Source organism: Somniosus microcephalus, chromosome 33 (assembly GCF_052327205.1).
Source record: "Somniosus microcephalus isolate GS21.2 chromosome 33, FLI_Smic_1.0, whole genome shotgun sequence".
NCBI lineage: Eukaryota > Metazoa > Chordata > Chondrichthyes > Squaliformes > Somniosidae > Somniosus > Somniosus microcephalus.
Genome location: NC_141019.1, coordinates 30,180,771 through 30,192,898, shown reverse-complemented (window position 1 = coordinate 30,192,898; position 12,128 = coordinate 30,180,771). Strand labels below are relative to the sequence as shown.

The 12,128-nt window shown below is 52.7% G+C and overlaps 1 protein-coding gene across 1 annotated transcript in view; it reads left to right on the top strand.

The window, feature by feature from the left end:
* LOC147097076 (TRAF family member-associated NF-kappa-B activator) overlaps positions 1-10,673 on the top strand; it is a 110,147-nt gene extending 99,474 nt beyond the window's left edge. Inside the window, exon 3 of the mRNA XM_085972526.1 lies at positions 7,980-10,673. Coding sequence (XP_085828652.1) covers positions 7,980-8,159 — 180 coding nt within the window. The 3' untranslated portion in view covers positions 8,160-10,673. The remainder of the gene's footprint in view (positions 1-7,979) is intronic.
* Positions 10,674-12,128: the final 1,455 nt, after the last annotated feature.

Below are 12,128 nucleotides of genomic sequence, written 5' to 3'. Positions count from 1 at the left end.
CTCCTCCTCACTGCAGCCCAATCCCAGCATCTCCAGCTCACTGTGGCCAAATCCCAGCATCTCCACCTCACTGTGGCAAATCCCAGCATCTCCTCCTCACTGCGGCCCAATCCCAGCATCTCCACCTCACTGTGGCCCAATCCCAGCATCTCCACCTCACTCCGGCAAATCCCAGCATCTCCTCCTCACTGCGGCCCAATCCCAGCATCTCCACCTCACTGCGGCCCAATCCCAGCATCTCCACCTCACTGCGGCCCAATCCCAGCATCTCCACCTCACTGCGGCAAATCCCAGCATCTCCACCATATTGTGGCAAATCCCAGCATCTCCACCTCACTGCGGCAAATCCCAGCATCTCCACCATATTGTGGCAAATCCCAGCATCTCCACCTCACTGCGGCAAATCCCAGCATCTCCACCTCACTGGGGCCCAATCCCAGCATCTCCACCTCACTGCGGCAAATCCCAGCATCTCCTCCTCACTGCGGCAAATCCCAGCATCTCCACCTCACTGGGGCCCAATCCCAGCATCTCCTCCTCACTGCAGCAAATCCCAGCATCTCCACCTCACTGCGGCAAATCCCAGCATCTCCACCTCACTGGGGCCCAATCCCAGCATCTCCACCTCACTGCGGCCCAATCCCAGCATCTCCACCTCACTGCGGCAAATCCCAGCATCTCCTCCACACTGGGGCCCAATCCCAGCATCTCCACCTCACTGCGGCAAATCCCAGCATCTCCACCATATTGTGGCAAATCCCAGCATCTCCACCTCACTGTGGCAAATCCCAGCATCTCCACCTCACTGTGGCAAATCCCATCATCTCCACCTCACTGTGGCAAATCCCGGCATCTCCACCTCACTGTGGCAAATCCCAGCATCTCCACCTCACTGGGGCCCAATCCCAGCATCTCCTCCTCACTGCAGCAAATCCCAGCATCTCCACCTCACTGCGGCAAATCCCAGCATCTCCACCTCACTGGGGCCCAATCCCAGCATCTCCACCTCACTGCGGCCCAATCCCAGCATCTCCACCTCACTGCGGCAAATCCCAGCATCTCCTCCACACTGGGGCCCAATCCCAGCATCTCCACCTCACTGCGGCAAATCCCAGCATCTCCACCATATTGTGGCAAATCCCAGCATCTCCACCTCACTGTGGCAAATCCCAGCATCTCCACCTCACTGTGGCAAATCCCATCATCTCCACCTCACTGTGGCAAATCCCGGCATCTCCACCTCACTGTGGCAAATCCCAGCATCTCCACCTCACTGGGGCCCAATCCCAGCATCTCCACCTCACTGGGGCCCAATCCCAGCATCTCCACCTCACTGGGGCCCAATCCCAGCATCTCCACCTCACTGCGGCAAATCCCAGCATCTCCACCTCACTGTGGCCAAATCCCAGCATCTCCACCTCACTCTGGCAAATCGCAGCATCTCCACCTCACTCTGGCAAATCCCAGCATCTCCACCTCACTGCGGCAAATCCCAGCATCTCCACCTCACTGCGGCAAATCCCAGCATCTCCACCTCACTGCGGCAAATCCCAGCATCTCCACCATATTGTGGCAAATCCCAGCATCTCCACCTCACTGTGGCAAATCCCAGCATCTCCACCTCACTGGGGCCCAATCCCAGCATCTCCACCTCACTGCGGCCAAATCCCAGCATCTCCACCTCACTGGGGCCCAATCCCAGCATCTCCACCATATTGTGGCAAATCCCAGCATCTCCACCTCACTGCGGCAAATCCCAGCATCTCCACCTCACTGGGGCCCAATCCCAGCATCTCCACCTCACTGGGGCCCTATCCCAGCATCTCCACCTCACTGCGGCAAATCCCAGCATCTCCACCTCACTGGGGCAAATCCCAGCATCTCCACCTCACTGCAGCAAATCCCAGCATCTCCACTTCACTGGGGCAAATCCCAGCATCTCCACCATATTGTGGCAAGTCCCAGCATCTCCACCTCACTGGGGCCCAATCCCAGCATCTCCACCTCACTGCGGCCCAATCCCAGCATCTCCAGCTCACTGCGGCAAATCCCAGCATCTCCACCATATTGTGGCAAATCCCAGCATCTCCACCTCACTGCGGCAAATCCCAGCATTTCCTCCTCACTGCGGCAAATCCCAGCATCTCCTCCTCACTGCAGCAAATCCCAGCATCTCCACCTCACTGCGGCAAATCCCAGCATCTCCTCACTGCGGCAAATCCCAGCATCTCCTCCTCACTGCAGCAAATCGCAGCATCTCCACCTCACTGCGGCAAATCCCAGCATCTCCACCTCACTGCGGCAAATCCCAGTATTTCCACCTCACTGTGGCAAATCCCAGCATCTCCACCTCACTGCGGCAAATCCCAGCATCTCCACCTCACTGCGGCAAATCCCAGCATCTCCTCCTCACTGCGGCAAATCCCAGCATCTCCACCTCACTGGGGCCCTATCCCAGCATCTCCTCCTCACTGCGGCAAATCCCAGCATCTCCTCCTCACTGCGGCAAATCCCAGCATCTCCACCTCACTGCGGCAAATCCCAGCATCTCCTCACTGCGGCAAATCCCAGCATCTCCTCCTCACTGCAGCAAATCCCAGCATCTCCACCTCACTGCGGCAAATCCCAGCATCTCCACCTCACTGCGGCAAATCCCAGTATTTCCACCTCACTGCGGCAAATCCCAGCATCTCCACCTCACTGCGGCAAATCCCAGCATCTCCACCTCACTGCGGCAAATCCCAGTATTTCCTCCTCACTGCGGCCCAATCCCAGCATCTCCACCTCACTGTGGCAAATCCCAGCATCTCCACCTCACTGCGGCAAATCCCAGCATCTGCACCTCACTGCGGCCAAATCCCAGCATCCCCACCTCACTGGGGCCCAATCCCAGCATCTCCACCATATTGTGGCAAATCCCAGCATCTCCACCTCACTGGGGCAAATCCCAGCATCTCCTCCTCACTGCGGCAAATCCCAGCATCTCCTCCTCACTGCGGCAAATCCCAGCATCTCCTCCTCACTGCGGCAAATCCCAGCATCTCCACCTCACTGGGGCCCTATCCCAGCATCTCCACCTCACTGCGGCAAATCCCAGCATCTCCTCCTCACTGCGGCAAATCCCAGCATCTCCACCTCACTGTGGCAAATCCCAGCATCTCCACCACATTGCGGCAAATCCCAGCATCTCCACCTCACTGGGGCCCAATCCCAGCATCTCCACCTCACTGCGGCCCAATCCCAGCATCTCCACCTCACTGCGGCCCAATCCCAGCATCTCCACCTCACTGCGGCAAATCCCAGCATCTCCTCCACACTGGGGCCCAATCCCAGCATCTCCACCTCACTGCGGCAAATCCCAGCATTTCCACCATATTGTGGCAAATCCCAGCATCTCCACCTCACTGTGGCAAATCCCAGCATCTCCACCTCACTGTGGCAAATCCCGGCATCTCCACCTCACTGTGGCAAATCCCAGCATCTCCACCTCACTGGGGCCCAATCCCAGCATCTCCACCTCACTGGGGCCCAATCCCAGCATCTCCAGCTCACTGTGGCAAATCCCAGCATCTCCTCCTCACTGCGGCCCAATCCCAGCATCTCCACCTCACTGTGGCAAATCCCAGCATCTCCTCCTCACTGCGGCCCAATCCCAGCATCTCCACCTCACTGCGGCCCAATCCCAGCATCTCCACCTCACTGCGGCCCAATCCCAGCATCTCCACCTCACTGCGGCAAATCCCAGCATCTCCACCATATTGTGGCAAATCCCAGCATCTCCACCTCACTGCGGCAAATCCCAGCATCTCCACCATATTGTGGCAAATCCCAGCATCTCCACCTCACTGCGGCAAATCCCAGCATCTCCACCTCACTGGGGCCCAATCCCAGCATCTCCACCTCACTGCGGCCAAATCCCAGCATCTCCACCTCACTGCGGCAAATCCCAGCATCTCCACCTCACTGCGGCAAATCCCAGCATCTCCACCTCACTGCGGCAAATCCCAGCATCTCCACCATATTGTGGCAAATCCCAGCATCTCCACCTCACTGTGGCAAATCCCAGCATCTCCACCTCACTGGGGCCCAATCCCAGCATCTCCACCTCACTGCGGCCAAATCCCAGCATCTCCACCTCACTGGGGCCCAATCCCAGCATCTCCACCATATTGTGGCAAATCCCAGCATCTCCACCTCACTGCGGCAAATCCCAGCATCTCCACCTCACTGGGGCCCAATCCCAGCATCTCCACCATATTGTGGCAAATCCCAGCATCTCCACCTCACTGGGGCCCTATCCCAGCATCTCCACCTCACTGCGGCAAATCCCAGCATCTCCACCTCACTGGGGCAAATCCCAGCATCTCCTCCACACTGGGGCAAATCCCAGCATCTCCACCTCACTGGGGCAAATCCCAGCATCTCCACCTCAGTGCGGCAAATCCCAGCATCTCCACCTCACTGCAGCAAATCCCAGCATCTCCACTTCACTGGGGCAAATCCCAGCATCTCCACCATATTGTGGCAAATCCCAGCATCTCCACCTCACTGGGGCCCAATCCCAGCATCTCCACCTCACTGGGGCCCAATCCCAGCATCTCCACCTCACTGTGGCAAATCCCAGCATCTCCTCTTCACTGCGGCCCAATCCCAGCATCTCCAGCTCACTGCGGCAAATCCCAGCATCTCCACCATATTGTGGCAAATCCCAGCATCTCCACCTCACTGCGGCAAATCCCAGCATTTCCTCCTCACTGCGGCAAATCCCAGCATCTCCTCCTCACTGCAGCAAATCCCAGCATCTCCACCTCACTGTGGCAAATCCCAGCATCTCCTCACTGCGGCAAATCCCAGCATCTCCTCCTCACTGCAGCAAATCCCAGCATCTCCACCTCACTGCGGCAAATCCCAGCATCTCCACCTCACTGCGGCAAATCCCAGTATTTCCACCTCACTGCGGCAAATCCCAGCATCTCCACCTCACTGCGGCAAATCCCAGCATCTCCTCCTCACTGCGGCAAATGCCAGCATCTCCACCTCACTGGGGCCCTATCCCAGCATCTCCTCCTCACTGCGGCAAATCCCAGCATCTCCTCCTCACTGCGGCAAATCCCAGCATCTCCACCTCACTGCGGCAAATCCCAGCATCTCCTCACTGCGGCAAATCCCAGCATCTCCTCCTCACTGCAGCAAATCCCAGCATCTCCACCTCACTGCGGCAAATCCCAGCATCTCCACCTCACTGCGGCAAATCCCAGTATTTCCACCTCACTGCGGCAAATCCCAGCATCTCCACCTCACTGCGGCAAATCCCAGCATCTCCACCTCACTGCGGCAAATCCCAGCATCTCCACCTCACTGCGGCAAATCCCAGGATCTCCACCTCACTGCGGCAAATCCCAGTATTTCCTCCTCACTGCGGCCCAATCCCAGCATCTCCACCTCACTGTGGCAAATCCCAGCATCTCCACCTCACTGCGGCAAATCCCAGCATCTGCACCTCACTGCGGCCAAATCCCAGCATCCCCACCTCACTGGGGCCCAATCCCAGCATCTCCACCATATTGTGGCAAATCCCAGCATCTCCACCTCACTGGGGCAAATCCCAGCATCTCCTCCTCACTGCGGCAAATCCCAGCATCTCCTCCTCACTGCGGCAAATCCCAGCATCTCCTCCTCACTGCGGCAAATCCCAGCATCTCCACCTCACTGGGGCCCTATCCCAGCATCTCCACCTCACTGCGGCAAATCCCAGCATCTCCTCCTCACTGCGGCAAATCCCAGCATCTCCACCTCACTGTGGCAAATCCCAGCATCTCCACCACATTGCGGCAAATCCCAGCATCTCCACCTCACTGGGGCCCAATCCCAGCATCTCCACCTCACTGCGGCCCAATCCCAGCATCTCCACCTCACTGCGGCCCAATCCCAGCATCTCCACCTCACTGCGGCAAATCCCAGCATCTCCTCCACACTGGGGCCCAATCCCAGCATCTCCACCTCACTGCGGCAAATCCCAGCATCTCCACCATATTGTGGCAAATCCCAGCATCTCCACCTCACTGTAGCAAATCCCAGCATCTCCACCTCACTGTGGCAAATCCCGGCATCTCCACCTCACTGTGGCAAATCCCAGCATCTCCACCTCACTGGGGCCCAATCCCAGCATCTCCACCTCACTGGGGCCCAATCCCAGCATCTCCAGCTCACTGTGGCAAATCCCAGCATCTCCTCCTCACTGCGGCCCAATCCCAGCATCTCCACCTCACTGTGGCAAATCCCAGCATCTCCTCCTCACTGCGGCCCAATCCCAGCATCTCCACCTCACTGCGGCCCAATCCCAGCATCTCCACCTCACTGCGGCCCAATCCCAGCATCTCCACCTCACTGCGGCAAATCCCAGCATCTCCACCATATTGTGGCAAATCCCAGCATCTCCACCTCACTGCGGCAAATCCCAGCATCTCCACCATATTGTGGCAAATCCCAGCATCTCCACCTCACTGCGGCAAATCCCAGCATCTCCACCTCACTGGGGCCCAATCCCAGCATCTCCACCTCACTGCGGCAAATCCCAGCATCTCCTCCTCACTGCGGCAAATCCCAGCATCTCCACCTCACTGGGGCCCAATCCCAGCATCTCCTCCTCACTGCAGCAAATCCCAGCATCTCCACCTCACTGCGGCAAATCCCAGCATCTCCTCCTCACTGCGGCAAATCCCAGCATCTCCTCCTCACTGCGGCAAATCCCAGCATCTCCACCTCACTGTGGCAAATCCCAGCATCTCCACCACATTGCGGCAAATCCCAGCATCTCCACCTCACTGGGGCCCAATCCCAGCATCTCCACCTCACTGGGGCCCAATCCCAGCATCTCCACCTCACTGCGGCCCAATCCCAGCATCTCCACCTCACTGCGGCCCAATCCCAGCATCTCCACCTCACTGCGGCCCGATCCCAGCATCTCCACCTCACTGCGGCCCGATCCCAGCATCTCCACCTCACTGCGGCCCGATCCCAGCATCTCCACCTCACTGCGGCCCGATCCCAGCATCTCCACCTCACTGCGGCCCGATCCCAGCATCTCCACCTCACTGCGGCCCGATCCCAGCATCTCCACCTCACTGCGGCCCGATCCCAGCATCTCCACCTCACTGCGGCCCGATCCCAGCATCTCCACCTCACTGCGGCCCGATCCCAGCATCTCCACCTCACTGCGGCCCGATCCCAGCATCTCCACCTCACTGCGGCAAATCCCAGCATCTCCACCATATTGTGGCAAATCCCAGCATCTCCACCTCACTGCGGCAAATCCTAGCATCTCCACCTCACTGCGGCAAATCCCAGCATCTCCACCATATTGTGGCAAATCCCAGCATCTCCAGCTCACTGCGGCAAATCCCAGCATCTTTCAAAAAGCCGGCACAGGTACGATGGGCCGAATGGCAGCCTCCTGTGCTGTATCATTCTCTGATGTCCACCCCACTGCTGCCAAACTCCAGCATCCTCTACCCCAGTACTACCCCTGTACTGCTGAACAGCAGGTACCTACCTCCACCCTAGTACATCTTGCTATGTCTCCAGTTTTAAAAAGTTAAGGGATTAAAATCAAGTAGATGGGTAAAAGAATATATATAAAGTAGAGACCACTCATTGATGAATAGAGAACAATCAAGGTCACTAATTTACAGAAAATTGAACAATTTTAGAATTCAATTTCCAAAACACTGAGAATCCTAGAATACCATGCAAGAAAGACAGAATTTGATTTATTCAGTCACTGTAAGTCAGTGGCCAGGATAATACATTATGCATTACATAGAATAACAGCATTATATTGTTATAAAACAGTGTAGCCTCAGACTCACTGTGAGTAATGGCACTGAAGATCTGCTAGGGGGGGGAAAAAAACCTTCCAACAACACAAGCTAGTTCCCTTTGATGTGATAGATGTTAACGGTGTTTCTGATTGGCTGCAGAGTTCGTGGAGCCCTCATTTTTTGCCTGAGGATTGCCGCGCAGGACACGAAACCGCACTGAACTCTGAATCAAGCCTCAACTCCCAAGTCTGTGAATTCTGCCAGGCTGTGTTCCCAGCTGGTGCAGCAACTCGAGGCGATTACTTGGTGCACCTCACCGGACACATTGAATGCGATTAACTCCTGTGGCTGCATGTTTGGGCATCTGATTAATGCTAACTACCCACTGCAAGAGGCCAATGAGCAGCACTGTACTGGATTCAATGGATGCTGAGTGGCCATGTGTAGGTGAAGGCATTTTCTCGTAAAAGAGTGCAGTAGTCGGGGTGAGGGACGCTCAAACTGAACAGAGCGGACATGAAGCATGACACGGGCACACGGGGCAGGAGTTGGGGGGTGGGGGGAGGTAATTAAACTAATGTGAGAAGAACAGAATTTACTACACACAAGACCACTTTATACTCTACGTAATGCAGAGAACAGATGGCTGAAGGTGTTTGATCCATAGAATAACATACAGCAGGAGTGCGTTACCAGGTAGCAGCTCACCAGGGTTCAGATCACGCCATCAACAGTGAGGGCAATGTTGCTGTTTCAGATAGATGCAAAATGAACTACAGTGACAATATACTACGTTTCTTGTGACTTCCACTGCTGTGATAGTATAGAATGATACAGCACAGAAGGAGGCCATTCGGCCCATTGTGTCTATGCCAGCTCTTTAAAAGGGCTATCCAAATAGTCCCATTCCCCTGCCCTTTCCCCATAGCCCTGCAATTTTTTTCCCCTTCAAGTATTTTCCCAATTCCCTTTTGAAAGTTATTATTGAATCTGCTCCCACTGCCCTTTCAGGCAGTGCATGCCAGATCATAACTTGCTGCGTAAAAAAAATTCTCATCTCGCTTCATTCTTTTGCCAATTACCTTAAATCTGTGTCCTCTGGTTACCGACCCTTCTGCCACTAGAAACAGTTTCTCCCTCTCTACTCTCTCAAAACCCTTCATGACTTTGAACACCTCTATCAAATCTCCTCTTAACCTTCTCTGTTCCAAGGAGAACAACCCCCGTTTTTTCGACACTCTCTGCGTAACTGAAGTCCCTCATTCCTGGTAGCATTCTAGTAAATCTCCTCCGCACCTTCTCCAAGACCTTTACATCCTTCCCAAAGTGCAGTGCCCAGAATTGGCCAGAATACTCCAGCTGAGGCCTAACCAGTGATTTATAAAGGTTTAGCATAACTTCCTTGCTTTTGTACTCTATGCCTATAAATAAAGCCCAGTATCCTGTGTGCCTTTTTAACAGCTTTATCAACTTGTCCTGTCACCTTCAAAGATTTGTGTATGTGAACCCCCAGGTCGCTCTGTTCCATGTGACCATATTGTGCCATGTGACCTCCACTTTGGCGCTATTGTGTCATGTGACCTCCACTGCGGCGACATTGTCATGTGACCTCCACTGCGGCGACATTGTGTCATGTGACCTCCACTGCGGCGACATTGTGTCATGTGACCTCCACTGTGGTGACAGTGTGTCATGTGACCTCCACTGTGGCGACAGTGTGTCATGTGACCTCCACTGTGGTGACAGTGTGTCATGTGACCTCCACTGCGGCGACAGTGTGTCATGTGACTTCCACTGCGGTGATATTGTGTCATGTGACCTCCACTGCAGTGATATTGTGTCATGTGACTTCACTGCAGTGATATTGTGTCATGTGACTTCCACTGCGGTGATATTGTGTCATGTGACCTCCACTGCAGTGATATTGTGCCATGTGACTTCCACTGCAGTGATATTGTGCCATGTGACTTCCACTGCGGTGATATAGTCAGTCCAACAGGTTGTTATGTATTGGCTAGTCTAATTATTTGACTTACAGATTGGCATGTGGAGCTCTTTAATTAGAGAGCTGTTAGAAAATATTTCTTATCTTAAAATGTGGTTTGATGTATCAGATTGCAGCAACTACATGGTAGCAAAGCCAAGATAATTGCAGTACATAAGTCTAAATACATTCCATACATGTGGTAAGTAAATGTAACTTGAAATTCCTGTATAACAATGAAGTATCAAAAGCTTCAACTTTCCATCAAATGGCTCTGAACAGTCAGCAGACAGGGTTGCTTCTAATCAGTTAGGTTCAACAGTTCCAACAGAACACTGCTAGTACCTTGTGCAGCAGAAGATCAGCTTTTAGGACAGGAAAGCTAACTGGGGTCAGGTTTATAAGCAAGTGAGTCTTCTAGAGGATTAATATTGCTCATACCAGCCATGTCCAATTCTTCAGATTGACTCTTGGCGATTGGCTATGTGATGCCAGCTGCATTCTAAAGTCCTTGGCTGTTCAGCTGCATAATCACCTACTAAATTACCTGCTCAGCACAGAGTGAGTTTGGATCTGGGACACAGTCTTTTTGCTACCTTGTGTGTTTTGCCTTTTGGATACAAAGCTCTTCACTCTTACTCTATTAATTATGTCAAAATGTATTCTTCAAATAAAACGGAATAAAATGGCCAATCTGCTCACTGAGCCTCCTCATGTTAGGCCAGGTATAATTCTGATTGCCTTTTTGTAAGTCAATTTTCCGAGGGACGGAATGACTACTAGTATAACCCCCCAAAAGAAAGATCATCAACATTTTTTCCTGAACCTTTAAATGTAATTGAGCAAAACTGACAGGATTTAAAAAAAAATCAACCTAACATTGTAATATTTTTTACTGTATTGTAAGTCAATCAGAGTAGGACTGAATGAACACTTGCAATCTTCTGGCTTGCGCTACAAAACTCCTTTAATGGACGAGCAATCCTCACAAGTACATGACTCAATTTGCTTTTCGTTTCCACTTATGTCATAATCCACTTTTAGAATTCGCAGCCTTTAACTTCAAAAACCTTGTGCTATTGTTCGAACGGCCTTCAAATCTGAGAGAAACCAACAGCGCAAATATAATCAACAGCTCCTGCCTCTCCTTTGAGAAGCTGTACAAATTAGTCTCAGTGGGCCAGATAATCATTTGAATCTGCTACAGGTAGATTGAAGTGTCAACCATTGTTGGACCTCAATTCAGAAGTGTAGTGCTTCTGAAGAAGCCTTATACCTGCAACTTCAGCTAAGCCTTTACCTCTGGCTTTTAAAAGGAGCCTTACTTTTTGTCATTGCAAAGTCAAAAACCTTCCAGTCCTATAGGCCTCAAGTATAATCTTATCATTTGACTTGACTTGAAATGACAGATACAATGTACAGGCCAAACCTGTTAGATGCTCAAACTGCACTCGGCCACTGAAACTATCCACTCGCATTGCATTTCTCCAGCAGCTCCAGTCAAGTGTTCCATGCCCTTTCCACCAATTCTGAAATGCTCAAAGGCGCTGTAGTCCTTTATTTGCCATTGGTGAACAGGATGCCAGTCGCCACAACCTCTTTTATTGGTGCCGTACTCCAGTCAATCCACCTCGAAGTCGCCTCATCAGTGGAAGTCCAGAACCTGAACTTGCGCTTATTTTCTTGTCAAAGCAATCTTCTGCTCGAATTGTGTGGTGTTCTGGGTTCTTTCAAAATCAGATATAGGGGCCAACGAGCAAAGTTTTCATTAACACAGACATTTCACTCCTCAGCACGTACCTGTGTTGAGAAGGTGGCCCTCTCTGCGCCCTTTGAATACGTGTGATGTACTAGGCGAATATGAATAACCCTACAAACTGAAGTTCCTCTTCAGTCCATGACAGCAAAATCTGGCTTCAGATTCTGCACATCCTGTTGCAAGCCCTTCCCCAACTGCTGATGGTCACCAGCATGCCTTTGGTGTTTTCCTACCAGGCACAAACTTAGCCTGTGGAACTTCTCTTGGCCTCCCCAGACAGGCAATGGTGAAAAAGACTGGTGTTTGAAGATTATCCTTAAAGACAAGGTGGCTTTGCGCAACAAACGAGGAGTGAGCCTTTAAAAATCGGGTTCCCAAAGCAAATGTAAAAAGGAACAGTGGGGGTCATTGGCTTCAGCCTTGGTCAAGTGCACTCTGGTTAGCTTTGACTTGGACATTCCGATTCAGATCATCTCTTGGAGCTTTCAGGATCCTACTAGCACCAGTTTTGTATCCTTCCCTGTGCATATATATTTGAGTTCAATATCTAGGTAACACGAGTTTC